This window comes from Larus michahellis, chromosome 2 (assembly GCF_964199755.1).
Source record: "Larus michahellis chromosome 2, bLarMic1.1, whole genome shotgun sequence".
Classification (NCBI taxonomy): domain Eukaryota; kingdom Metazoa; phylum Chordata; class Aves; order Charadriiformes; family Laridae; genus Larus; species Larus michahellis.
Genome location: NC_133897.1, coordinates 26,758,282 through 26,784,362, shown reverse-complemented (window position 1 = coordinate 26,784,362; position 26,081 = coordinate 26,758,282). Strand labels below are relative to the sequence as shown.

General features: G+C 42.8%; 1 protein-coding gene across 2 annotated transcripts in view; it reads left to right on the top strand.

The window, feature by feature from the left end:
* The first annotated feature begins 886 nt into the window (after positions 1–886).
* CDK6 (cyclin dependent kinase 6) overlaps positions 887–26,081 on the top strand; it is a 127,446-nt gene continuing 102,251 nt past the window's right edge. The window contains exons 1-2 of one of the 2 annotated variants that reach the window (XM_074574678.1): positions 887–1,304; positions 3,371–3,861. In XM_074574678.1, coding sequence (XP_074430779.1) covers positions 3,629–3,861 — 233 coding nt within the window. In that variant the 5' untranslated portion in view covers positions 887–1,304; positions 3,371–3,628. Of the gene's footprint in view, positions 1,305–1,390; positions 1,449–3,370; positions 3,862–26,081 lie in introns of those variants that run through there. The other variant, XM_074574679.1, reaches the window with a different exon arrangement.

Here is a 26,081-nt window from a genome sequence, read left to right as displayed (position 1 = left end):
GAGTAGATTGGCATCTGTTTTGTGATGTTTATTTTTTTCTTTCTGCGGTGAATTTCAATATTTGTAGGAATTAGCTCTGTACAAAATGTTCTCTGCATCAGAGAGCTGGCTGACTATGTGCCCAGCTGCCCCGAGCACCCTGCCCTCCTCGCCCCCCTGCCCGTGCAAGCCTGTCGGGGCAAAGACTTTGCAGGGGGGGTGGGGGGGGGTTCCTTCAGCAGCGAAGTTTCTTGATGCTTCCCGAAAGCATTCATGGGCGCTTACTTCCTGCCGGAGCTCTGCGCTCTCTGTGAATGGAAAGTAGCAAAAAAGCACAGAAGAATCCGCGTTTTTTTCAGGAGAAAAAAAAAAAAAAAAAAAGGTTATTTCCCAGGAAGGGGGTAAAAAAAAAAAAAACCACCCCAAAGGGTTATTTCCCAGCGCCTCGCACACCGAGCCCTAGGAATGAGTCAGGCTTCTCAGTGCTGCCGCAGCCGGCTGAGCCCGCGGCCGTGCAGCGCCGAGCACGGCGGGGCCGGGGCCGGGGCCGGGGCCGGGCCCTGCCGGGACCCCCCGGGGCGACTCGCCCCGGGGCCATGCCTGGCCGCGGCGCTCGCGGCGACCCTTGCGGTATGCGGCTGCCTTTGGCAGAGGCACATGAAGGATTTCATTGAGTGTGAAGACAGAGAGCAGAGACAGAAAGCAGAAGGAGGCGGCTGCAGCCTTTGTAGTCGGGGAGGAATGCGGAAATGTTGAAGCACTATGTCAAACTTTTTTGAAACGGGGTCAAGTCACATTCAGCCAGCGTGGGAAAGCAAGGGAAAAAAAAAAAAAAAAAAAAAGGTTGAGGAGAGGGGGAGAAAAAAAAAAAAAGAGGCAGCAAGCTGCTGCTGCTCCCAGGCTGAACAGAGGCCGAGGGAGCGAGCGAGGGGAGGCAGCGCCGGGCGCCGCGGCGGAGCAGCGGCAGCGCCGAGGGCCGGTGCCCGAGCCCCGCACCGGCGGGCTGCGGCCGGCCCGGGCTGCGGTCGCGGCGCTGCAGCTCCCCGGGGGCCGTCGGCCGCGATTTTTATTTCGCGTTTTCATTTTCCCCGGGCAGGGTGGGGGCGGGAGGAGCGGGCTGGGGGGGACGAGTGCGAGCTGCCTTCTGCGCCAAGGTGCAGCCCGGCGGCGGCGGCGGCAGGAGGATGCGAGCCGAGGGCGGCCGAGCCGCGGAGCAGCAGCTACCTGTGTGGCCCGGGCGGCCGCTGCCGGGACCTGCCGGAGACATCGCCATGTGAAGGGGCAGACCCCGGGCCGGCTCTCCACCCCGCCTCGCTCAATGGGAGGTTTGTTTTAGGGGAGGACTCACCCCCTCCCTCCCCGACACCCCCTCACCACCACCACTACCCCCCCTTCCCCCCCCACCCCCCCCGGGGCTGAGGATTATTTGGGGATCTGGTGGCGTTGGAGGCGGCCGTGGCGCGCACCAGGTAACGCGGGGCGCCCATGTGCTCCGCGCACCCGGCCCAGCGGCGTGGCCCACACGCCGCCGCCGGGGAGCCCACGCCGCGCACCCCCACCCCCGCGGACGGCACGGCGGACACGTCCCTTCGGCGGCCGGGGCCGGGGGCAGCTCGCACCACCACCCTCCCCCTCCCGGCGTCGGCGTGGGGGCGCCCCCCGTGTCGGTGGCAGGGGAGGGGGCCGCGGGGGAGGGGGCTGCCCTCCCGGGGAGCCGCCGGGGGGGTCTCCTCAGCGTCCTGCCGAGCAGCCGAGCCGGGCCCCCCCCCCCCCCCGTCCCCTGAGAGGAAGCGGGGGGACGCCGTTCCTCGCGTGTCCCCCGCCGCCACCCTCCGCCCGCGGAGGGGAGCTGGGTGCCGAGGCGGGGGATTGGCGGTCGGGGGGGCGCCCCCGGTATCCCGCCGTGCCCGGGGAGGGCGAGCGGTAACTTTCCACAGGGCGCAGCGGCCGCACCGAGGCAGGCCCGCCGCCCCCGCGGCCACGCACACGCGCGGCGCCGCTGCCCGCCGCCGGGGGGCGCCCTCCGCGGCGCCGCGGTGCCGTGCGGGGCGCGGGGAGCGGTGCGGAGCGCGGGCGGCCCGGCCGTGGGGCTCCGGGGCAGGTGTCCTCCCGCGGCGGCGGGGACGAGGCGCGGGCGGGGCGCGCTCGGTGCGGGCGCGGAGGTGCGGGGGGCGCGGGGTTGCCTGGTGCAGGGGGCGGCGCGGTGGCAGCTCTGGCGGTGGCAGCTGAAGTCAGTGGGGCAGGGTGGTGCGTCTGGCTGCAGGCGGGGAAGAGCGATGAGCAGAGGGCACAGGTTTCCTTCAGATTGCTGCTCTTTTCAGCTGCAGCTGGGGTGTCAGATCAGCATAAATGTGCAAAATACCTCTGGCTTTATGCGGGGATTCAACTTAGGGGATCCCCGACTGAGCTATCTGGGGCTCTTTAATCCTAGCACGGTAAAAATGCAGCGTAGGAGAAGGTTACAGCCCCGGAGGTCCCCGTATCGTTATATTTGAAGGGGGCAGGGGGAAATGAGAGGATTGATGTGGAGCTTTGTGAGGGGAGAGGATTTGCCCACAGTCCTGCAGAAAGTGTGGATGAAACTGGATGCAGAAGGAAGCACTTCTGCCTTCCAGCCTCACGCATTACACAGCCGAGCGTGCTGTTCCTGAAGACCGTCTTTCATCACACCGTTCTGCAAGGAACTGCCCATCACACATCCAGCGGTAGCAGTATCCGCAGCCAAAACCCTTGCATGTTCATAAGTTTGCTACAGGGTACATTTCTGAATCTACCTCTAGCACACAATGCTCAGTAACATAGTATTATCGTCATTTAAGTATGTACATATTTCTCCTCCCCACAGGCGCTTTGAGGCAGGAACTTGCCTCTTGCGATGTGTTCGTGCAGGGCTTAGCACAGGGGAGAGCAGACCAAGGCTGAAACCTCCAAGTGCTATCATTTACAAATAAGTAACAGTAATGTAGCGTGGGATATATTTCCAAGACTCCACCACGTGCATTGAAGAAGCGTTTGAGTCCTGCAATCCTGCCACAAGCTCCTGGACAAAAGTTCCTCTCACACATGCGTAGTTAGCTCTGCCATCCCCATCATCCATGTCTCACAAGGTTGTCGTATTCAGCCCGTTGCTCAGTAGAATCCCACAGCACGTGGTTGCTCTGTAGCTGTGTGTTGTAGCCTTCTGTGCAGACCATGATAACTACGTAGTGTTGTGTCAGGCATGCTGGGACATTGACACATGTGTCACTCTGGTGGTTCACGTCTTCCTTTGCACCACGTTTTTGCTTTGCATTTAGCTATCTACCATATTAGCTTAATTTTCTCTGTTTTTAAACAATGCAAAGTACCAAAATAAACTAAACTCACTTCTCTTGCTTGGTTTGTCCTCCAGATCTAATTGACTTTACACAGACAATGCTCCCAAAGACTGTATGATAATTCCCGGTGGCCAAAAGAGGAGGCACATTGGGGCCTGTACAGAAGAGGAACGGGAACAGGAGGGCAAGAGCTTCCTACTGCCCCTCTGGCAGAGGTACCAAGTGCGTGGCGTGTCTGCAACGCGAGCAAAGTACTAGTTTTCAGAAAGCAAGCGAGACGAAGAGGTGTCCAGAGGCACTTGGAGCACAGGAGGGAGAGGAGCAGCGCCAGCATGGATAAGGACAGCACAAACCTGGCTGACCAGCAGTATGAATGTGTGGCTGAGATCGGGGAAGGAGCCTACGGGAAGGTGTTCAAAGCCCGAGACTTGAAGAACGGAGGTCGCTTTGTCGCACTGAAGCGGGTACGGGTGCAGACCAGCGAGGAGGGGATGCCACTCTCCACCATCCGAGAGGTGGCTGTTTTGAGGCACCTGGAGACGTTCGAGCACCCCAACGTGGTCAGGTGAGGAAGCGGGGCAGGCGTCCCGATCGGGGTGGGGGGGGAGTGTCCTGGTTTTAGTACATGAATTGGGTGAGCAAGAATTTGGGTACATAAATGGACTGGACACCAGTTTGGGTTTGTGGGTGAAGTGAGCACTAAACCGTGTACATGAAGTGTGGTTTGAGGTTTCAGCAGGCCATGGTGCTGCCTGCCAGACCTCACCTCATCCCTGTGCATTGCCTCCCACGCACACAAACACCCATCTCCAGAGGCATAGGTGTGTGACTTAAGTGTTTGTGTGCATGGGCAAGGAGCCATATATACACTATTTCCTCAGGCATAAGGGAGAACAAAAAAAACCAACGTCTCCCTGGTTTTGTCTCAGGTATTAGTCCTACCAGCTGCAGCTGATTTTTAGCAGCTTTATTCGTTATCGAAATGGCAAAGATTATGAGAGCAGTAGTGGAACGTGCGTTCCACCTTTTTAGATGCTTTTATAGAGAGTTGCAGATTATCGTGTTAAAGAGAAGTAACACCTTAAGACTTTAAGTTTTGCAGGCAGCCTTACGGTCAAATACGGTTTGACTGACACTAATTTCGCTGCGTGCTGATGATCGTACTACCAGGAGTGCAACAGTACAGATGTCAGGCCTTGCTTGCAAAATGGTGGCAATGGCCCCAGGATGTCCTTTCTGTCATGTCGGTAGCATAAACCCCAGATAAATGACCTGTGTTCTTGAAGAGATTCTCTCAGTGGTAAGGCTGGCCCTATCATAGCCTCTTACGTTTTTTGATAGCTGGAAACCTCCAGCAGCCTGTGGGCGTCTTTTATTAATATTGTGAACTGGAGCGTCTTTTATTGCTTGTATTGTGAACTTTAAGAAGTAAGCTTCACTTTGCAGATACCCAGGTAGGCAATGATTTGAAACTGGTCAGCAACTGGCTGATGGTGCTGTATTAACAAGAATATTTCCTGTTATTTGCGTTACTGTACGCACGTATTGCATAGCAAAAGGGAAATATTTTATACTTCACTAACACCAAGCCTGTTTTACTTCTAGAGGAATAGATACTCTGAAGCCAGAGGTGACCTTCAAAATGGCTTGTAGCTGTGATCCTCCTGGTTTAGGGCCCAAGATGAGGGGGTTTATATTAGGTGCAAGAGGAAAGGTGAGACCGAGAATAATATTAAAAATACAAAAGTGAATAGCTAGAGATAAATTCTTTTTTTTTTTTCGTCTCAAGGCAGCATAATACAACAGTCTGATTTCTGTCTAAACTGAATAGGCAAAGCATGTCTGTTCTGAAATACTGATAATGGCCTGTGTGTCACCGGTCTCACCGCAGTGAGCAATGGGATGCAGGCTGCAGCTCACACTTTTCCATTGCTAATCAAGCAAATCCTCAACTTGGTTAATAACCATTATTTTGACTGGCACCTAGTAATGCCAGAGGCTTAGTTAGTAAATTTCAAAAGTGAAGTCATCTTTGTGAGGACAACGTGTTGTATTTGACACCAAATCTAGTGGCTTGGTTTGCAGAGGAACACACACAGAGTTCTTCCTTGACAGTAGAGATAACGGAGAGTTCTTAAAATCTCTGAAATCCAGCCCAGTAATTTATGACAGTAAATGAGAATTTAGTTGCCCAGGTTTAGACGTTTATGTATTTGAAAATCGTAAACCTTGTTTGGGAATAATTCAACATAACAATACTTATGAATTTTTCTGCCATTGAGATCTTTCAATATGAAGTAAAAGATTTTTTTTAAGAGCTTTCTAATCCTGAATTCAGAAAAATCAGGGAAATATAAATTCTTGTTTTCCAAAGAGCTATTTGATGAAGTGACTATGCAGCTGCAAGCTTGTGTTGCTTGGGTTTAAGTGCAGTGCAATCTCGACGTAGTATTGCATAAATACATTGAAGCTTAAAATATTTTTATGAGTTTGAATGAAATTTCATTCTCTGCAAGCAGTAACTGTTTCAACCAGCAACATGAGAATATAGTTTCAATATAAAAATCTCTGGAAGGGTGTTCCAAGTCCTCATAGCGGTGGTGTGAAGCCTGTACCTTTTGCCGTAAGCGGCATTTCGGACGCAAGGCGTTGGTCTGTGATGTGTCAGGATGCTTGTGGCCTCGGCTGCACACCTTTTTCTACAAACAGGAAGGGGAATATAAGAAGTAGTTTCAAACATTATCTCTTCTAAAACGTGAGGAATGCTATTTAAAAACTCACCTCTGTTATGCATGTTTTTAATCTGTAGAGCAGATGAAGCTAAAAGTAGCACTTTGAAGTGGCAGAAATCATCTCCTTGTAATGAAAGACTATTTGAAAATATTTAAATGCCCCAGTTCCGTTATAAAATACGGTAGAAGAGTTTGTAATTTATCGAAATTAAAGGTCTATTTTTATATTATGTAAATATACTCAGAAAAGGAAATACTGTAAAAGACGATCTGCAATTTTAAGCAGCTGACCTAGCTGTACTTAATTATTGAACATATTATGCTCACAAAAATGTTCATTGTTTGGGCATGCATTCTGGAAAGTGGTATCATGGCCAGGCTACTAAATAAAAAGTAATGTCAAATGCATTGTCTACACACTGGATTGAAATGTACATCATTTTCAAAGCACTGGGATAACAACACAAATATTTGAAATCAGATTTTTTTGATCTTGAGGGAACATCTAGCTTTTTTCTGAATGTTACAGGCAACTAGCCTGAGAGAAATAAGTGAGAACTGCAAGTATAATGTTGAATCTGTTACCTCTGAGTAACGGCATGTGTGATCCATGAGTTGCTCAATGCAAACCGACAGTCATTCTGTGAGTCAAAATTTAGACAGACTTGAAACAGAGGAGCTGTGTACGCCCGGTGCTCGGCTGTGGTACTCTGGCATCAGCTGACGGCAATGGCAGAAATCACAGGTCACATGAAACCATGATGAACCTCAAGCTGAACTCAAATGGTAGGTCTGAGCATCTCCAGACAGCTGGAGCTCAGCAGTCCAGGGCTTCTCTCTCTCCGTGAAGTGGTGCAGAAGGTGAAGAACAGTTTGGTAAGGAAAAGACCCAATACTTGCTAGGCAGAGGTAGAGCTCCATGGCTTTGTTGGTCATGGAACCGTGATGTGGGACCAGCGTTACTACTGCAGGCCAGGATTGTCATAGCGGTCGTAGATTCCCTTCCTCTAAAATCCTGAGAAATGCTTGGAGCCAAAGACTGATTTCCAGTGCTTGGCATTGGGGATGGAAAAGAATTTTCTCCATAAAGCAGAAATGTCTAAATAGCATAGAATAATTTTAAACAAAATATTTATCATATTTTTCCATGCTACTGCTTGCTCATTATGAGAGCTTTGTTCCGCGTTTCTTCTCTCCAAGTCTACCATTTCCATATCCGTACAATGAAGGGATGCATTTGCCACAGAACAGTTGCTTTTACAATGATAGATAATGAAGTTAGATAAGGCCACTGCAGAATAAATCAAGAAGAACTGCAAGATCAGAAGTGAAAGGAAGTCTAATCTTCATCAGAAAAGTGACGGTAGTGGAAGTCTCTGGACTATTGGCTATAATGGGAAGAAAGCTGGGTGGACTGATCTAAAATTTTGTAAAACTGTCAAAAATAGTATTGAGAAAGGCATGGGGAAGATAGAGTTAAAAGGATGACTGCTGTGTGATCAAAATCCTCTCCTGTTCACATTTCCCTTGTATAGAGTTCCCCTTCGTCAGGACACCCAACTCTACTCTATTTATCTTCACAAAACAGAGTAGAAAATAGAATCTTCAAGAGTAAATCTTCCTGTGAATTGCTCTAACATGAGGTATGTTGTAGGCTTTGAAATGTCCTGTGTAGCTGGTAGGATGATTAAGGTGCTCCTCTAGCTCACCTTTCAGATAATAAGATGTAATGCTTTATTAAAGCTTTACTGTATACAGTAGTTAAATCTGGCAAAAATCAGTCCAGTGCTTATGTAGCTCAGTGCTGTTCTGTTTGGGAAAAATGAAATATATGTAGACAAAGGACAGACTTTGCCAGGAATAAATGACATATTAGATTCAGGAAATTCCTGTGTGTAAAACTGGGAGTATTCCCTGCTGTAATATATCTGTAAAAATTCTTCTTGTGATTATAAGGCTAAATTCAGCAATATATTGAGTTCATTTTATCTCTCTCCTGCTGGTAATCAGATGAATAATTTCCCCCTAATGTTAATCATCCATCAAACTGCGAATTTGCACTCTGGGAAGGTGATATACAAGACAGAATACTGTAATTCTTGCAGTGCTTGTTTTATAACGTATATATCTATTTAATAGTTTTAATAGTGTTAAATCTTAAGCAAATAGACTATGCAAAGCTGTATGGTTTTGCTTCGTGGGTCATATTTTTGTTTAACTTTTTTAGTATTTTCATGGGTTAGTGAGTCTTAAGTTTTAAAATGGCCAAAATTATATTGAATGTATTAGAATATAGCCTAATCTGGGTTATTGTTTCAAAGATAAATGTCAGAAATCTTGCCATTCAGGGTCATCATTACCATATAGTAAGGAATTAAAAATCTTAGTTCTCTCCTTCCTGTTAGTTTGCAGAATAGGTGCCCCAGCTAATCGACTTGGATTCAGCAGCGTGATCCACCTAGCTGGAAGTGTAACTCTGTTCCTCTGTCTTTTTGGTATACTGATAAGTGGGGGGGAAACACAGTAACTGAGTATTTGCACGATTATGCCATGTTCGAGGTTTTATGTTATTTTATATGCATTGAGATATGAACGACGCCGTAAAACGCCCTCTGTGGCACAGCAATACCGTCAAGTTGCTTTTTCCCTGCTTTTGCAGTCTGGTGGTCCATGCTCTTATCTCTTGCTTTGGACTTGAGTACTTTTGGAGCCCATCAGCGGATTCCCTTGGCAAGGAAACCTGAGTGGGCGAGCGGCTGGGGCGCACCGGACTCCCCCGTTGCCATGTGCCCAGACATAAAGACCAGCACTTGAGTCTTTTCAAAGGTCCCAGAAGTGTATAATGGCTTGGTGCTTAAAATTGCGTTATAGTAAGATACAAGTTGTTGTTTTATAAGTGTCTGAAATTCCCTGTCTAACCCGATAGAGCATTTGGAACATATCTGTAACAGCTCATCAATACCTAGCTAACCTTTTGCGAGGCAATATGAACTTGTAGTTGTTTTGCTTTGTTCTGTTTGTCAAACTGGAATGTTATGGGAACATACAGAAGGAAAAGCATTTCAAAACGCAGCAGCTAATTTTGTTTCTCGTTCCAGTTTGTGGTGACGCTGATATTGGCTGCTGGCTTTATTACTGTACTGTTAATAAGTTTAAAGGATGATCTTCTCAAAATCATTGAGATGTTCCATCCCGTCAAGTGAAACATTTCTATTTTAGGGGGTGTTTGTCTCCAGTGAATTCTGCTTCCTTCCTTACTTCCTTTTTCTGCCAAGCTAATGTTAAACTTTTAGTGTGTGACCTCATTCTTACAGATCAGCAGCATGCTGTATTGTGCGATGCAATTTATTTTTGTGGAGCACCACTTGTAGCATCTGGTAGGCCCCTGGGGAGAAAGAAATGGTTACCTCTACATTGCTAGGTACAGGGATCGTCTTGCACCCAGAAAGGGTAAAATAAAATGCAGGGATGGACTGGAGCAGAAGAAACTGACCTTGAAACTTGCCAAGGCTAAAGGGATTAATCTGGCAGATGAGTCTCAGCTGAGGTAGAAGAGGTGGATGAGTAATGGGAAGGAAAAACTGAACGAGCTTCAGAGTCAGCTTTAGTCTAACACAAACAGGATGGTCTTCAAGGCAGATGTGAAGACAGGAAGCACCTTGGCAAGAGAGAGGCATTTCCAGGCTGGAGAGGGGTGGTGGTCAGAAGGGGAGATGGTCCCACATTGACTGCAAGGAGGAACGCCGCAAAAGTCTTGGGGAGGGAGGGAGGGACTGCCTACCTGGAAATACAGCTTCTCTGATGGCAAGAGGGCAACGGGGAATGATGTGGACAACACTGAACAGGGTTTGGCAGCAGGTGGGATTTGGAGAAGTTTTTTAAATTGGCAGAGGACATTGTGGAGTGACTGCACACGAATGCTGGCCTGTCATCATCTGCTTGCAACCCTACACTACACAGAATAGGCACGTACGGGGAAAATAAGTGATATTCTTCCTGTCCATATGAATTGTTTATTAGTAATGGATGTGATGATTTAGTTTGAGTACATGGTCTGCCAGAAACAGGACAAGATAAGAGCACGTCAGGAAGGAAGGGTTGAATATGGAATAGCCTTCTGAGCCTTTGGAAATTCAGTTTCTGGAGTGAGTACAAGCTTTCTTCAAAAAGTATTTTATCTTATTCTGAATCTAAGCTTTTTACAAAAAACATGTTTCCAGTCTTTGTGTGAGTAAATGTTAGTCATTTTAGATTATGTCCAGTGCTGCCTTCCTTCTTTAAATCTGCGAATGGTTGTGTCTATGCTCTTCTTGGAGAGATCTGGTCTTGCTGGGTCCTGCCCAGAATGGAAAACCAACTCATTTTGCCACAACCATTGCTGGTGACAGCCTGTGACTGCTGGACAAAGCATCAGCATCCCCTGGGTTAATGGAGTGGGATCCAGGATTCAAAACCGAGCCTTGTAAAGGACAGGAGAGTGGATGGTCCACCCCAGCAAACAGGGGCCAGGGTAGGTTAACTGGGACCAGTTTGCTTCACGGTACCTACAGCTGGCTGAAGCGCGGAACAGGGCAGGGAGAAGGAAAGTGCTTTCTGGGTGTTTGAAAGAGAGCAGGCTGGTGGCTGTGACTTAGCAAAGCACTAAGCGAGCCACTCAGGTACAGCCGGTGGGATTTAAGTCATTTTTTGAAGTTTAGCAGGATTGTAAGTGCGTTATCAAACAGAAATAGCTATGATGATGAGTATGCACTGAATTTTAAAATGCTTTTTTGAATAGAGTTCAGGGACAATATATATAAGAATATGAGTCACAGATATTGATTCTTATTTATGTGTTACATTAATGGAAGCCTTATTTCTAGAGAATTTTTCTATTAAAAGTTAAAATAAAACATGCAGAATAAATAACTATCCTGATACAGCAGTAATGTGAATTTGGCATCAAGAGTGGTTGTCTCTGTAGTAACTCTTAGTTGACTAAATTTAATTTTGCAGCTTTAAAATTATTTTATGAGGTTTCATAACCCTAAATAAAATAGAAGTTGCTATTCATTCCAAAACTTTGCAGCTGCGTATAGAGCATTTGTTTTTTCCTCTTTGTATGAAATCTAGCTGTTTTCCAGTTTTGCTGAATAAGTTGATTCTTAATGATCTAATAAATTCTCAAAAGATAACTGTGCCCATATACATATATAACTTAGCTGCATTTTTGCATTCAAAAGAGAGGAAAGTTGTCCTCCTATATCAGTTCTTCGTATATTTTTCTTATATTCTGAAAAATATTTTAAATTACGCATGGATGATTATTTAACAGCTATTACTTTAAACCATAAAGCGTTTCTATTTAATAAACAAACCACTTTAGAATTTTCCAATGAGTGTTTTCTTCCATCGGGTACTTTGACATTTTCCATTTGGGAAACCCCATTTGGGAAGCTTTTAATGAGATGATCATCAAAGAGTGGAAGAGTGACTGTTGATTTCCAAACTGTTTCAAAATACCTCATTGCATCCAAATTGTTGTATTGATTTTCCTATTTATTTATTTACCCTTAGCCTTTGAAAATTTGTCCCATCCTCAGAAAATGTTCACAAGGAAACAGTCTGCTAATTAATCCTTTTAAAATCAGGCCTTAAAATTCTAACACAGTTGTGATTTCTTTAGGCGGAAAAAAAGAACGTTTTATATGAGTAATAAGAAACTCTTCCTTATGATCCTTTAGATGTCTTTGTAGGGTTTTAGAAGAAGACGGGTCTCGAGCCTAAGAAGCATCCCACATAACTTTAGGACCAGGTGGTGATTTTCAATACCTAAATACAGGGTGTACTGGAATGTGCCAATTTGCTGATATTGGTAGAGTTGCCCCGGGGTGGATTTCCTATGACATACCCAGCAAATAATTTACAAACTTAGCCAAAAGTTCCATACTGTTTTAAAAGTGTTCATACAAACACTTACTGCTTATCAACCTGGATTATCATTAACAGGTGACTGATCTTTTCTTAGTAAAAGAAAATAAAAAAATAACTCGCATGTGAATTCATCTTTGCAGGAATTTCCCATATTTAATGGCTGAAAACTCAGTTCTAGTGCAGATGAATCATACCGAGTTTAAATGAAACCTCTTGAGTTTGGACTTTTGCAACATTAGTCAGTGCAGAGTGTTACATGTTCTGGATGGAAACAGAGAAAGGAAGTGAGAAATAGAATGGAAAAGCATATGTGATTTTTTTTCTCTCTTTTATGTCAAGCTTTGGCTAATCTTTTAATATCTATTTGAAGTGTGATCACTATGATAAATAACTGAAGCTGTCTGTTGCTGTTTAACAATGCCAGATAATTCCCTTCTGCCTGAAATCAATTAATTATAAACTGGAAATTTCAGTACTTTGTTCACTGTTTCTTAAGTTAGCATATTTCTAGGAGCTTTCTGTGAATGCAGTTCCTAGCTGCACTGGTGCTTTTGTTTCTCTTCATCTGTGGAGCCAGGGCTCTACTGTAAGGACAGAATTCTATCACTATTTTTTTTTTTTTTTTTCACATTTGATGTGGTATTTTGCATACAGCTGCAGAGTAGACAGTTACCTTTGAAAAGAACATTTGCCTGGTTTAATTTGATTAGAGCAAACCACCTCAATCATTTCTGAACTAAGACCGTTTTCATTTTAACTTGGCAGTAGGAGCTGGGAATGTACTGACTGTGCTTAGATGTTTGGGGGAGTTCTGGTTTGGATACAGAGCTACCGCCGAAGTGCAACGGCCTTAGAGGACTTTGCCCACTCTGCTCCTTCCCCACAAAAAGGGAGGGCTGCGAAGCCGTTGAGTGTCACATTTAACTTTCACTCATTGTGACAAGCAATTGGACTCCTCCTGAGTGTTTCTTCAAAAAATTGGAAACCTTTAATACATAGAAATACATAATCATACATTTTAAAAAACCCCGCAATATTAAAAACAGATATAGGATATGAAAGTCTTTTATTTACAACAAACTTGAGCATCCCTAGCAACAGCATTTTGAATAAAGTTATAATAAAATCCAACATATAAATAGAAATATGGTAGGTTTCCCATAGATATATTGTATCAATGTTAAAATTGTATCCATTTTAGTAAGTCTTAGTAAGATTCCCACATTCTGTGATTCTCCTAGCTTTGACTTTCTACCCCTTTCCTCATCATATAAATATATTGTGACGGGTTTTTATGTTGCATATTAAAGATGAAATTAGATTCTTCAGATTTACAGTATTATGTATTATATATGATTTTTACTTTTCAGTTGCCCTCACTGGTGATCAAAGCATTTTCCTAGAAAAACTCTCGTGGCTGTCTAGAATATCAGTGTGTCTCATAATAAATGACAGCCCTTCAATAAATTATAGTCAGATGGTATTCTCCAGAAAAGACGGGTCTGATCGTTAAATGCTCTGACTTTGGAGTAGTGGATCATCATCTATACAATATTTTAACCAGAAGATTACAGTTGAAGGAAGATCTTCTGGTTATTCTTGCATTATGTTCTGAAAACTAATATGCACCGTTAACTGTTCATCTGTGTGAACACTCACTACTAACGGGGGAACTGCATCCACGTCATCCAGCTAATCCAAGAATTCAGTTGCAAATTTAAGGGTTGAGTTTCCACTGGTAAAGTCGATAGAGCTACTTTGATTCAAACAGCTCTCGTCGTTCAAATCATAAATTCCTAAAGTTAAGATGAACAAAAATGCATTAGGACAGTCAGACTGTGCAGAGGTGTCCCACCAAGCATGCACGTTTGAGACTTTACCATTCCAATTTTAGATGCTGCAACTATTGAGTTCGCCAAACTGGGTATAAATATAGTTCTTCCATTAGGAGGTTTTTCACTGATATGGACTCAGAGTTTCTGTTGACCTGTTTCACTCCTCCAAATTACATTCCCTTTTAGGACCACAAATAATTCCTCTCTACCTTATGAAATATTTGATATCTATCTCTATGTTGTCACCTGAGCAATTTGTACAGTGCCGTACACCCCAACACCAGGCTGCATCACAGACATGGTTATTTCAGTGCTGTGTACATCTCCCTCCATCAAGAAAAAATGCTTCTATAGCTACAATTAGTTTATGTCTAACTTGTTATTCACTAACACAGCACTAGAACCTTTGTTATTGATTTCCTGGTTTCTTCAGGACCGTGAAAGTTAGTGACCTGTATTATTTTTCTCTACTAGGAAGTAGGTTACAAGGTGAATCTCATTTTGCTAATTTTATCTAACAACATACTTTGTTTGTATTTGTGATATTTACGACATAGAGATTGAGCAGCATCTGCACTTTTAATTAGCATGTTGTTTATCCTTAGATAACCCTCTAGATTGTTAATGGAGATAGGCCTACCCGCTGAACTTTGTGGTTTCCTTGCAGACATCTCTAATCAATTTGTTGCCTTAATGTTCATCTCTGCTTTTTATGAAACACTGAGCAACAAGTTTTGATCAAAGCAGTAGTACCCATATCCAGACAGGTTTGAATCAATGATTATAGTCTGAAAATCAGAATTAAATGTCTCATTAAACTTAAAAGACTTGGCATTCTTGGAAGGGCCCAGACAGGTTAGTACTTCTGCAGAACTGAGCACCTGTATCTCTTCATTGCATGGAATCCTGTTCATCACATCGTCTTTACGTTTGTAATATCATTAAAAAAAAGAAAAAAAAATAATTACCTGGCATTATTTAACTCTATGCCACTTATTATTCACCTCGTCTCTCTTCTTAAGAAATCAAGAAGGTTTTATTACTTTCTAATTTTATTGGGTCAGATTAAAACATCTTTTAGAGATGTCAATTATTTCAAAAGGAAATCTTTATGCAGTAATGAAAAAATACAAACAGAAATGAGACTGGAATTGAAGACTATGGCAGCACAACAGCAAGAACAGTTAGGAGTTGCACAGAAGAGTCAGGTAACCCATTTGACTAAAAATGAAAGGTATTTGTGGCTACAGATGAACCCCAGATAGGTGAACAACACTGATGAGGGGTCCTTGTTAGAAGACATTTTAAACATATTGGAATGTCCCAAATCAATAGGATATTGTGAAGTCTCTAAGAAAATACATTTCAAAGACTGCTTGGTTTCCGGTAACCCAACGCTGAGAGTGGACAAGACCATTCTGCAGAAACAAAGCTTAAGTCATAAAAAACAAATTTAAATCTTCTGCCATCTTCTAGATCAGTGAAAGGATATTGAGACTATGATTCTGGAAGAAGCTGGAAAGTCATCTAAGTTTACTAAAACAGTAATAAAGGACAATTTCAACCACCGTTCATAGTAATGTGGACAAATCAGGCAAAGTTTAAAGACAAAACTTAACAGACACTGTCAATGAAACAGCCGTTCCTGGGGTATAAGGAAGAGAGACCAGTCTCTTCATAGCCTGAAGTAGCTTGCAATAGCTGGTTTAAGAAATTCTTATAGTGAAGACACACAATCATACTGGCCGCAATAATTAAATCTGGTATCTTTGGTAAAGGGATGGTTCCCAAACTTGATGTACTAACAATAGGCTTTAGAAAAAAGAGATTGAGAAACAGGAGGTAATCAAAAATTCAACAGTCAAGAGGAAGGATATGAAAATGCTTCGATTTAACTTGGTAGGTACTTAAATAGAGATTTTTAGCAGCGTATTTTGTCACTTGGGTCCTACATCTTTCCCTGGTTTGATGCTCCGTCCGGTCACTGGAAATCCTGGCTGCTGCTTTGGATCTATACCCTCTTCCTGGGTGCTGGATATAGCAGGACATTTTAAACGTATACACATAGCTATGTATACACGTAAACACATAGCCATGCATTAAAAAAAAAATAAATCAGGAATGTAAGATAGTTGTGAGCAGACATCTAACTTTAACTGTCTGAATATAAAAGGTATACTCCATCCTAGTCATTAGCATCTCCCCGTAGCGAGTGCAGAGAGAGGATGCACTTTCTGAGAATAATTCATCCCGCTCACCCTCCGTACCCACCCTGGAGCAGAGTGAATTTCCCTCTGGAAATGCCTCCCTGTGATTGACTGCAGAGAGAGCCCAGGTGGCTAACGCGGAGCGGACACCCAACTGTAGCCTCCTACAGCCAGGTGAGATTAATGCCAGTCAGTACAGTTCAAGTTCGAAGGTGGAAAGTGGAAACGCTAGTAGGGTGTTTGTACAGCAAATAAGAGAAGTTACAAAAGCAAATAGGGAATTATTTTGGGGGTGGGGGAAGAAAAAGCTAGTGTTGAAATCAGAGGGCACTTGAACTATGAGAAATTAGAGGAGGTAATCAAATAAGAAATTAGTTATTATAGGGGAACTTACATTTTTTTATCAAAGTATATGGATTGTTGGTAAGGGTTTGTGCAAGATGCTTTTTTTTATCAGTTGGCAAAAATGATGTACTTTTCCTAATAGCAGAGTGTGGGTTTCTGTGATATGTACTGACTTCAGACCATCTGCTTCTAGTTTGCACTTGGAGTTAAAGTACGAAGGGGAACAGGAGGTAGCTGGAATGGGTGGGCATTGCCTGGTTACCCTGTGCCCAATTTTAAGCTCCAGCAGAAGCCATTTTGGTCAAAACTTGTTAATCTTTTACAAGAGGAAGAGTAGCTGAAGCCGTGTGTTGGAGATGGCCAGTCATGCAGCCTACAAGTGGCTTAAGGCACCTTTCAAAGCTTTCTCAGCTGCAGTTTCTCTTACGTATTTTTCTCATTTCCCTTCACTCTGCCATACTGGTGTCATATAGGATTTGCCATTAAGTGGGCTAATTATCTCATTATTGATAAAATTCTGATGCTGCACATAGTTTCAATGCCTCAAATTTCTTTCAAGCAAATTATGTGATTGTACAATCTCAAGTAGTTGAAAAATTCTGGTGCTTAACTTATATTCCGTTCTGAATTATCCAAGACCCGAGTGCTTGGAAATCAGTGGTACTATACCTTTATCTCTTGGAATAATTTTGTTTTTTTAATTTAATGTTTCATTTTTCCATAGTCTCAAAATGTGTCAACCCACATTGTTCGGTAATAGCCTGAAAAATTAAAATCAATCAATAACGCTAACAGATGCTGCTGCATCGTTTTTTATGTTGAGTGTGGAGCTAGTTCTTTTATGCGGCTTGATTTACAAAGCTTGAAAACAGCGGTTTTTTTATTATGGAACTGCTAAGACAATACAGTTGTAGTAAAGCAAATAAGAGGCTCTATTAACTTGTTTGGATATGCATATTACATGTGTGTGTGTGCATATGTGGAAAAGAAAAACCATGAAAATTTCCAGATTTGACTGCATTTACACTGGGAATTTCTGAATTATTATTTTGTAACATGAATGAGGTTTGTTAGACATGTAGGACTGCAATTAGTTTAAAGTATGTGCCTTAAAAATGCCTGCACAGTTTTCTTTTTTAAAGTTAAAAGAAAAAATTGAAAGGGAATGAGGGCAAGCCAGGAAAAAAAACCCCATCCCAAAAGCTAATTGTTTTTAAAAAGTTACATGACATTGAAAATTGGAACTTGGAACTGAAATGCCATCTCACTCCTAAGTATAATAAAAGAGTAAATTTTATTAAATGTGTTCTGGAAAGAGCAAATGAAAATTATAAAGCCTGATGTGAGTGGCAAAGAGCCCAGGCAATATCCAAAAGAGTAAACATCTAATGGCTTAACCTAACTGGGGCACAGCCCTCTGCAGCAGGCAATTGGACAGGCGATGGCAATATTTAAAAGCAGCAGAACTAGTTTTTGAAACAGATGGCTTTTTTTCCTCCTGTGTGCAGTACAAATGTATATTTTTAAAGGTTTTAGGGAATATTTAGGTGATGGGATGATGTGTCTCCTTTTAATATTGACCCTTTTTTAAATTTTTCAAATCTTGTAAAGGCCACTTTGATCTTTCTTCTTTTAAGCATGAAATTGCCATCTTTAAATTGCATTAATCACTCAGTTCCAGAGCTCATTCATCCCAGAGCACGTCCTTTACACAAAAATACTGCAATATCATTTTGTCGGCTTTTAAATGGAGGGTCTTCTTAAAGAGACCGTTGAGTTCTTGAAACAATCTGACTAAAATTTTCCAAATGGGCACGATTGTCATGGCATTTCTAATATATGGATCACTTTCATTTTCACAAGCCTGAAGAAGTGTTCTTGTGCTTTGGAAAATCTAAATCCCTGTCACTTCTCTGCCTTCTGGAGTAAAATCATGTGGACTGTACTGCACTTAGATCAATAGTCACATACCATAGGGGCTTGCATACGGAGGCATTCATGGAAATGAAGACTACTGTGTCTTCCTGGATTTCGCAAAAAAAAAAAAAAAATACCCTACTGTGTATGTTTCTTCCAAATGGGCTTGAGACAGTTATTTCTCAGTTAAATATTTTCATAATCCAGACACGGATTCTTATTTCAGAACATATAGGTGCCAGTTGTGGTGTTTGAAAACCAAGACATGCCTGCATGAAAAGTAGGTAAGGGAAATCACCAGAAAGTTTGGCTTTTTCTTCACAGAAAGTCACTTCAATTCTGTGATAACTCAGAAAGCGGCTGAATGGACCTTTATAAAACATATGAACTAAGTCACTTCTAAGTGGAGACAGCTGGGGTCTATTTAATATCCTGTGTAAAATGGTAGAGGTCAGCTTCCTGGAATAACTTTGGAGTTTTATTTCACGAATATCTTACTGCTGCAGGGACCTGGGGTGACGGGGAGGCTCTCGAGCTAAAATGTGCTGTAAGGAAAGGCTCCGGGGCCGTAGCTCTCCTTCTAGCTCTGCATTCAGTGTGGGACGGTAGGAAGCATCTTCTGGCTTGCAGTGTCTGCGCATCCTCAGAAATGTGGGTGCTTATTAATGCAGGCTTATTAATGCTTATTAATGTGCGCGTCCTCATGTGGGTGCTTATTAATGCAGGCAACTAGTCTCAGGTTTTTCTTCCAATCCTGTATTCTTATGATTTAGACGTTGGGATACTAATTGAAAGTCATCGAGAAGTGGCACTTTGGGGAACAAGTCCCGTAATTCTCAAATGTGCAGACGACCCTAAATACCTAGGTTATTTTGTAATTTAGGACCTTGGACCCTAAATCACTTAACTTATCTTGACAGTTTTATGATGTCTTTTTTTCCCCTTGCAATTAATGCAGCCATATCTTTACTATCTAAGATCGTACATTTCCTTAATGTCTTCCCTGTGTCTATTCAATTTAATTACTCTTGACTCCTTGAGTTTGGAATCTTATTTTATTTTCTAACTTCTGCTATTCCAGTGCATATTGGGAATATAGGCCACGTGAGTGGTAACATATTTGTCTTGGCAGTCTAGTGCCACTGGTAAGTGTTCACACACACACGCACACACACAGAGAAGTTACGCGATATAGCAATTGATATAATTGTAGTCCAGTGGCAGCTTAATTAAAAGCCTGGGGTGCAATAAGCAAGAAAATTCATATTAAAAATGTACACAAATAAAGATGTCCAGTATGACATTTCACAGTGTGAAAATTTGGCTTTTCCTTGACTACTTATTTGAGTAGAATATAAATGGAAGCTCTGAAGAAGAGCTAAGAGAGGTAATCGTTTCTGTTAGATAGAAAAGAGGTGGAAATCGGGGGAAAAAAAAAAAAAGATGGTAGCGTGTCACTGGAATAGACAAGCTAAGCACAGCCGGCAAAGGCTTTTGTAGACTGTGCTGGTTCTGTGGGCCCTGTGTGGTGTGTAGTGTTGCCTGGATGGTCAGCTGTACAAAGGCTCAAGCCCATCGGCTGTGATATACGTTTCTGTGCTGTTTCTCCAAACAGAGGTAAACGGGATGATTGTAGGGTTTGGGGATGGACCGGCTCCTTCAGCCCTCAATGTCTCTTGACTTATTCTTGAAACAAAAATAATTATATGAATAAAACAATTCATATATGGCTTAGAAATGGTTAGAACAATTTCCACCTTGCCCAGTATTTTTCGGAAGCAAGAAGAAGCAGAGATAGCTTAGGGAATGGTGTAAGAGCAGGACAGACCCAAAGCCATAATTTCTAGCAAATTGAGGCTCGGCAGTTTTGACACTGACTTGCTCTATGGTTTTAAGTAATCTGCTTCCACGGCTTCGTAAGTCCATGCAGCATCTGCAAGCAGATGTGAGCCAGCCCTGCCTCCTTCCCAGGCAGATGCCTACTCGCTCTGCCGGTGCTTTGAGCCAGCTGGAAGCCGCGGAGCCATGTTAGTTAGTGCTGCGGAGCCTCAGCCATTACGCTCTGCTGTCCTCGGATCTTCCTCGGCTCAGCCCGAGCTGACACTGGCTGCCCGGACGTCGCAGAGCACACTCTCCTTCGCTTCCAGAGCGTGGGTCGATGTACCTTGTTTTCATTTGCCTAGACGTAAAAATGTTTTAGCGCTCCGGGAACCAGACCTTGTTTTGCAAGATTTATTATAGTGTGCTCATTTCTTTCAGAAATGTGGAAGGCATTGTTGCAAAACAACCAAAATGCAGTTTTGTCATGTATTTACATCTGACATGCACCTTCATTTACAAAACGCTGAATTTGTTTCAAAACTCTCCGTGCATTAAAACGTAAACCCTAATCTCACGCTGCTAAAAGACGCCCCAAAAGAAATAGTTGCCTTTGCCCCAAAGTAATAAAACAGTCGAATAAAATTTATTGCCAGCTCAAAATGCTACTAACACCTCATTTTCATTGCCAAACCCTGCAAATAATCTTTAATTTGTTTTCTTTTACATATGTGTGCAAGAGCTTAAAGGAAATACTTAAAGAGCTGTACAGCCTGTAGACTACTTCACTGCGTGTGCATTAATCTTTAAATGGCTGGCTCACCGTGCTGGGTAAACTGGCTGGAAAAGGAGGAAACGTGTATTAGACATCTACCTGAGGAACTGGAGGATGAAAGCACCTGAGGCTCTTACAGAAATAGACATTTTTAGTTTTCTTTGCATGTGCTATGAATTAATTTAAAAAAAAAAAGAAAAAAGCTTAGTAGAAGAAATGTCATGACAGCCAAGGAGCTTGAACGGCCACGTGTGAATGACTGAATGTGGAAAAGAGCAGCCATGAGGTCCACATTTTTAAAAAACTTGTAAGATGCGAAATCTTAAATTCTGATGAGATGTGTAAGGAATTTGCATGCTAATGGAAATGAGGATCCCTTTTTATGTATCGAGTGTTTAAGAGCAATTGCCCTCCGGCTAAATTTATTAAGCCAGAAAAATCTTGTAAGTTTCTATTGAAGATTTATTAGTCTCATTTGTTTCTGTTCTGCACAACATGAATATTAAACTCTATGCTGCAAGTTTGTCGCAGGTGAAACTCCCTTTCAAATTAAAGGGAATTCTGGACCTGAGCCAAAGCCAGTTAAATTCATGTACTGACTTCATGAGGCTTAGGTAAAGGCTCTTGTGTGCAGAGCTTTGTAGGATTGATCCCGGTCTGTGGGGGTTGAGTGAACAGGGCAGAGGCATTTTCAAAGTCTTTTTCTTTTTTTTTCTTTTTTTTTTTTTTGACATCTCTTTGATTTTCTTTTACGTGCCTCCTGAGAAGAAATATTTGTAAATATCTTCAAAAATTAATTGAACATAATCTGGAATCCCACCAAGTAAAGTCTTTCAATTACAGTCTGCCTGGCAAAGACTCCTCTCTCTTAAATTCAGTTAACTTCAAGCGCCTGGTCTAAATTAGTCATCTAGGCATCTTCCATAGCAAGCAAGGAGAGCCAGTACCCCCTAGAGTGATCCAACCGACCTTCTTTCTCTTGAATATGTAGAGACCTACATGACTTTTTCAGATGAACCACCAAACCCTTGAGCATCTCTGTTACATGAGTTATATTTCTTCCACGGTAGCTGAGAGGAGAACTCAGCGCTCCAGGAGCTCTGCCACGCTCTTGTGTAGATGGGTGGCATTTGAACGCTCTGATGATGGCTACCTAAAGACAGCTACCTTCAATGGCATTGTTAGTTTTCCTGCAAACCTTAAATCTACCCCCTGTATGTGCTGAATTAAAGCTTTACCTAACTTTGTGTTCCCTTAGTTTCGATGCTTTGGTTGTAGAATAAATACCCCCTCACTGTTTTCTTTCCCTTATGAAGTTATGTATTACTCTCTGCCACTCAGTTTTTCTTTTAGAATGCAACTTATAAAGACGAGTGCCATGTTCAGGTGCATAAATCTGATTGCCTCCCAAAACCTGGCCAAATCCTGTTTGTTTTTCTTACCCATGTGAGCAATTGCCGCTGTCTTTCGATTTTCGGAAATCACCTGAGTGCTCTTTGCTTTGGGGCACATGGGATGTGATTGGTACCACGTTGAGTGGTGGCGTTAGGACGTGGTGCGGTGCCGCAGGGAGGTCAGTTGAGCCCGCTGTGCTCCCTGACGGGTTTTGCTGACGTGAATGGAGGAATTCCCTTTGTCTGCACTTAACGGTGCCCCTGGCATCACGGCACACGGACTTCTTGGGAGTTTATCTGGCATCAAAGCCCGATCAAAGTCATTCCCCGTATCAAGCGTCAACTGCATCTCTATTTTTATGTCTTTTAACTTCATGCAGGACAAGCATGTGTGGAAGTCAACAAACAAAATGTAAGACACCTTTTGGATTTTCTCTTCGTCTATTGCTGAATGTGGGAACTGCGTTCGCCGCAGTGCTTGCCTTGGAAGTGGGTGGATATGTCTGGTCCTTTTTCAGGAAATTTTGAGCAGTTCTAGTGAATCCATAAACAGATTCTTTCAACAGATTAAAACATTTTTAAAAAGTTGTTTTCATGCAGTTTAAATATCTGGTGTTAAATTCCTGGTTCCATTTGTAAGATAACAAGAACTGTTCATATCTGTTGCTGTTTTCTAGTCCCCCAGAACTAGAAAGGCAACGTTTCTAGTCCCCCAGGACGGGAAAAGCAACGGTTCGCAGTTTTGTTCATTTCAGAATTTAAGGAAAAACAAATAGTGTGATGAACTCTTTGGAATACATTGTGAACATTGTTTTCAGAGATGTATGGCCATACTCAAAAATTAGCTAAAGGCAATTAAAAAGTTAGGAAGGAGAGACTGTGGTACAGATAAGGACACAAAAAAAGGGTGCAAAAGGGGAGCTCACGTGCAGGGCTCCAAGTTGTAGAGTTCTCACTGCACGGGTGAGAGAAACCAGAGCGGGAACACACACACCAACTCTCGCAGTAGATACAGGTTTAAATGGCATTCAGGCGTTTACATCACCCTGTCCAGGTAACGACTGGCTGAGTATAAGGGAGAGAAAACCAGCCTTTTTTGGCCTTTTGTTCCATGTGCACAGACAATGAATTATCTTTTTATTTTTTTGTTTTCTTCTCTGTTTCATTTCTGAAAGATACCAGGCGTATAAGGGAGACAAAGCCTTAGATGATGTATACTTCCTTAGAAGTCACTTAGGTTGTTTGCACGCTGGAAGTTAAGTGCAGGGTGAGTTCTGGGGTAGTTCAGGGCTAGTGGATCGCGCAAGATGAAGATCTAAGACAGTTTTTTTTCTGCGCTCTACTACCCTATCTCCAAAATTGCATTGTTGTACTGACGGATCTAAAAACGTTTCATAAAATACTGCTCAAAGCTTGTGTTATGTCAACTGACCGTGCTGTCATAGCAATAAACAAACAGGCTCTGTAAGAAGTTTGCACCTGATTTCCCAGAGTGGTGCTTGTTTCATTCTCTTACCAAGGATTTTCTCTGCTATAATGTCATCTAGAGATCCAAGAACGTTGTATTTAAGAAATGATACATAATAATAAACCCAAATATAAACAAATTGGCACTGCAGTGAACCCTGCAATGTTTTACCGTGTTTCACTCCAATGTATACTAATTGCTTTCTGTTTAATACATGGATATACAGCGTGTTACATTAAAAAGCCTACAGATTTCCTTAATAATTCTTTGACTACGTTAGAACGCAATTCAAAGGAATAAAAAGAATGAATTTGGTTTTCAAATGAACAGCTGTCTTTACTAACATATACACTATTTAGTTACTTTGTGCATATCGGTATTGACAACTTTTAGCCAATTCAGCCTTTTATTTTTCTTTAGGCTTTTTTTATGTTTTCCTGCACTTTTGCTTTTGCAGTGGAGTATTGTTGAACCGTGGAAGTTTTCCCTTTCTAAAAGTCGGCTCTTGATCCTTCTTGGAGAAACACGGACCATTGGGTCCCATCTTTACCCATGAAATGTTGTAGAAATGTATTTTCTTACAAGGCTTTAATGTGTCGGTATCTCACGAATCATTACTACAATACTTTTTCTGAGGGTCTTCATCCAAACTGTTGTGAGTGCCAGTAAAAGAACCACAGCAAGACATTTTGCACCCAGTGCTCTCTTTCCCCTCCTCGTTGCCATCGCCATACCAGCTTTGGGCTCCTTTCAGCTGCTGCCGGTACCGGCCCTTCTTCCTGGGAAGGGGTGGCACCATCATCAGGGCTCAGGTGTGTTTGCACCATTTAGCAAGCCCCCTTATCTTACTTGTTCAATGGCTCTGATGACTGCATTTGCTCTTCACAAGTACTCTCGGTCAGGCTGTGGTTGCTTGTATTCCTGAGGGCTTAGTGTACACCGGAAGGTTCATTCGGATTCAAACAGAACCTCAGTTTTGCCACCGTCCCCCAGTAGAATTATGGCTGTAGAGTCACCTGGAGGTCATTGAGGAACAGCACTCCCTGAATTGATGATAACCATCAAAACAGTAGACCCCTTCTGTCATCTTATACAGTACCTGCTTCTTTGTTTTTAGGTTTCCCCATGCATTCTTAAAAAGCAAGACCTTGGAATCAAATTAGCACTGGAATTACTTGCCGCTTAAAAAATCCCGAATTAAACACCTCAGGAACTGCTGTGATATTGCAAGGATTTAAAAAACTATACGAGACGGTGCAGAGTTATCGAAATGGACATTTGATTTTTTGCTGTGAATACTTTTTATATGGAGTGGAGGGTTATTATTGCCTTTGTTATTTTTGGTACGTTGGCATCACCATTAAGTCTGAAGTGTAGATAGGTTAGATTATTAAGCTACTAAAGAATGACTGATAATTTATAGTGTTGTAAAGTCTTCCAAAGATGAGTTGTTGGTTTTATTTAAATCCAGGAAAGAGATGATCAGCTTAGATTTAGATCCTGTAGGTTTGGCACAAGCATGAATGCAAAATGCAAACTGAAATGTGGAGTCTGTAGCAATCAGTCTGACTGTGAGATACCTATGAATAAAGACTGAATTTTGTGGCATCCCGTCTTGCACAGGTACAGCTGGGAGTCCAGAATAACTTCTGCACACCTTTCATTTGAATTAAACAAAATCAATATTCAGGCATAAGTTTTATTTACATGTTGAGCAATTTAGGGAATGTAAAAAGGAATGTGGCTTTCCCCGAGGAAGGTAGTCTACAGAAAATCTAAAACATGTGATAAAAGGTGCACGTGCTCTGCCAATGAATCGGAGCATCTTTAATTTGTGGTCTGAACTGGAAGCTTATGGAAGCTCACTGGAAGCTCTCAGCACCCTATAACGGCCGTGTACGTGACTCTGAAAGGCAGCGTACATTTGCTTGCCGGAGGATCACATGAGAGCACTATGAATAGGTCAGACAGCTATTGCTGATCCTAAACAATCTGTCAGCGACTGTCTTCACAACAGGCCATGTTATTTTTCTGATTTGGGGGTGACTTGGCCTGTCCCTCGCAGAGAGAATCTGACAGGCGTTTGGTAGGGCAGCGCACAGGAGTAAGCGTAGGCACCAGCAGGCTGGTCTTTTCTCTCTGTAATGGCAATTCCTCAGTGTGTGACCAGTTTGGATTTAAAATCAATTGCAACTGAAGCTGTGAATGAACTGGTGAGGAGTTCAGTATTTCAAAAACTGGTGAACTGTAGGACGAGTCCTGAAAGTGAAGTTCTGCAAGGCAGGTTATTTTGAATTACTGAGCCTTACCAGATCCATTTCTGGTCCTTGCCTATTAAAAATACTCTCCCTTCACAAAGAAGGGGAACAAGAAATGGCAGT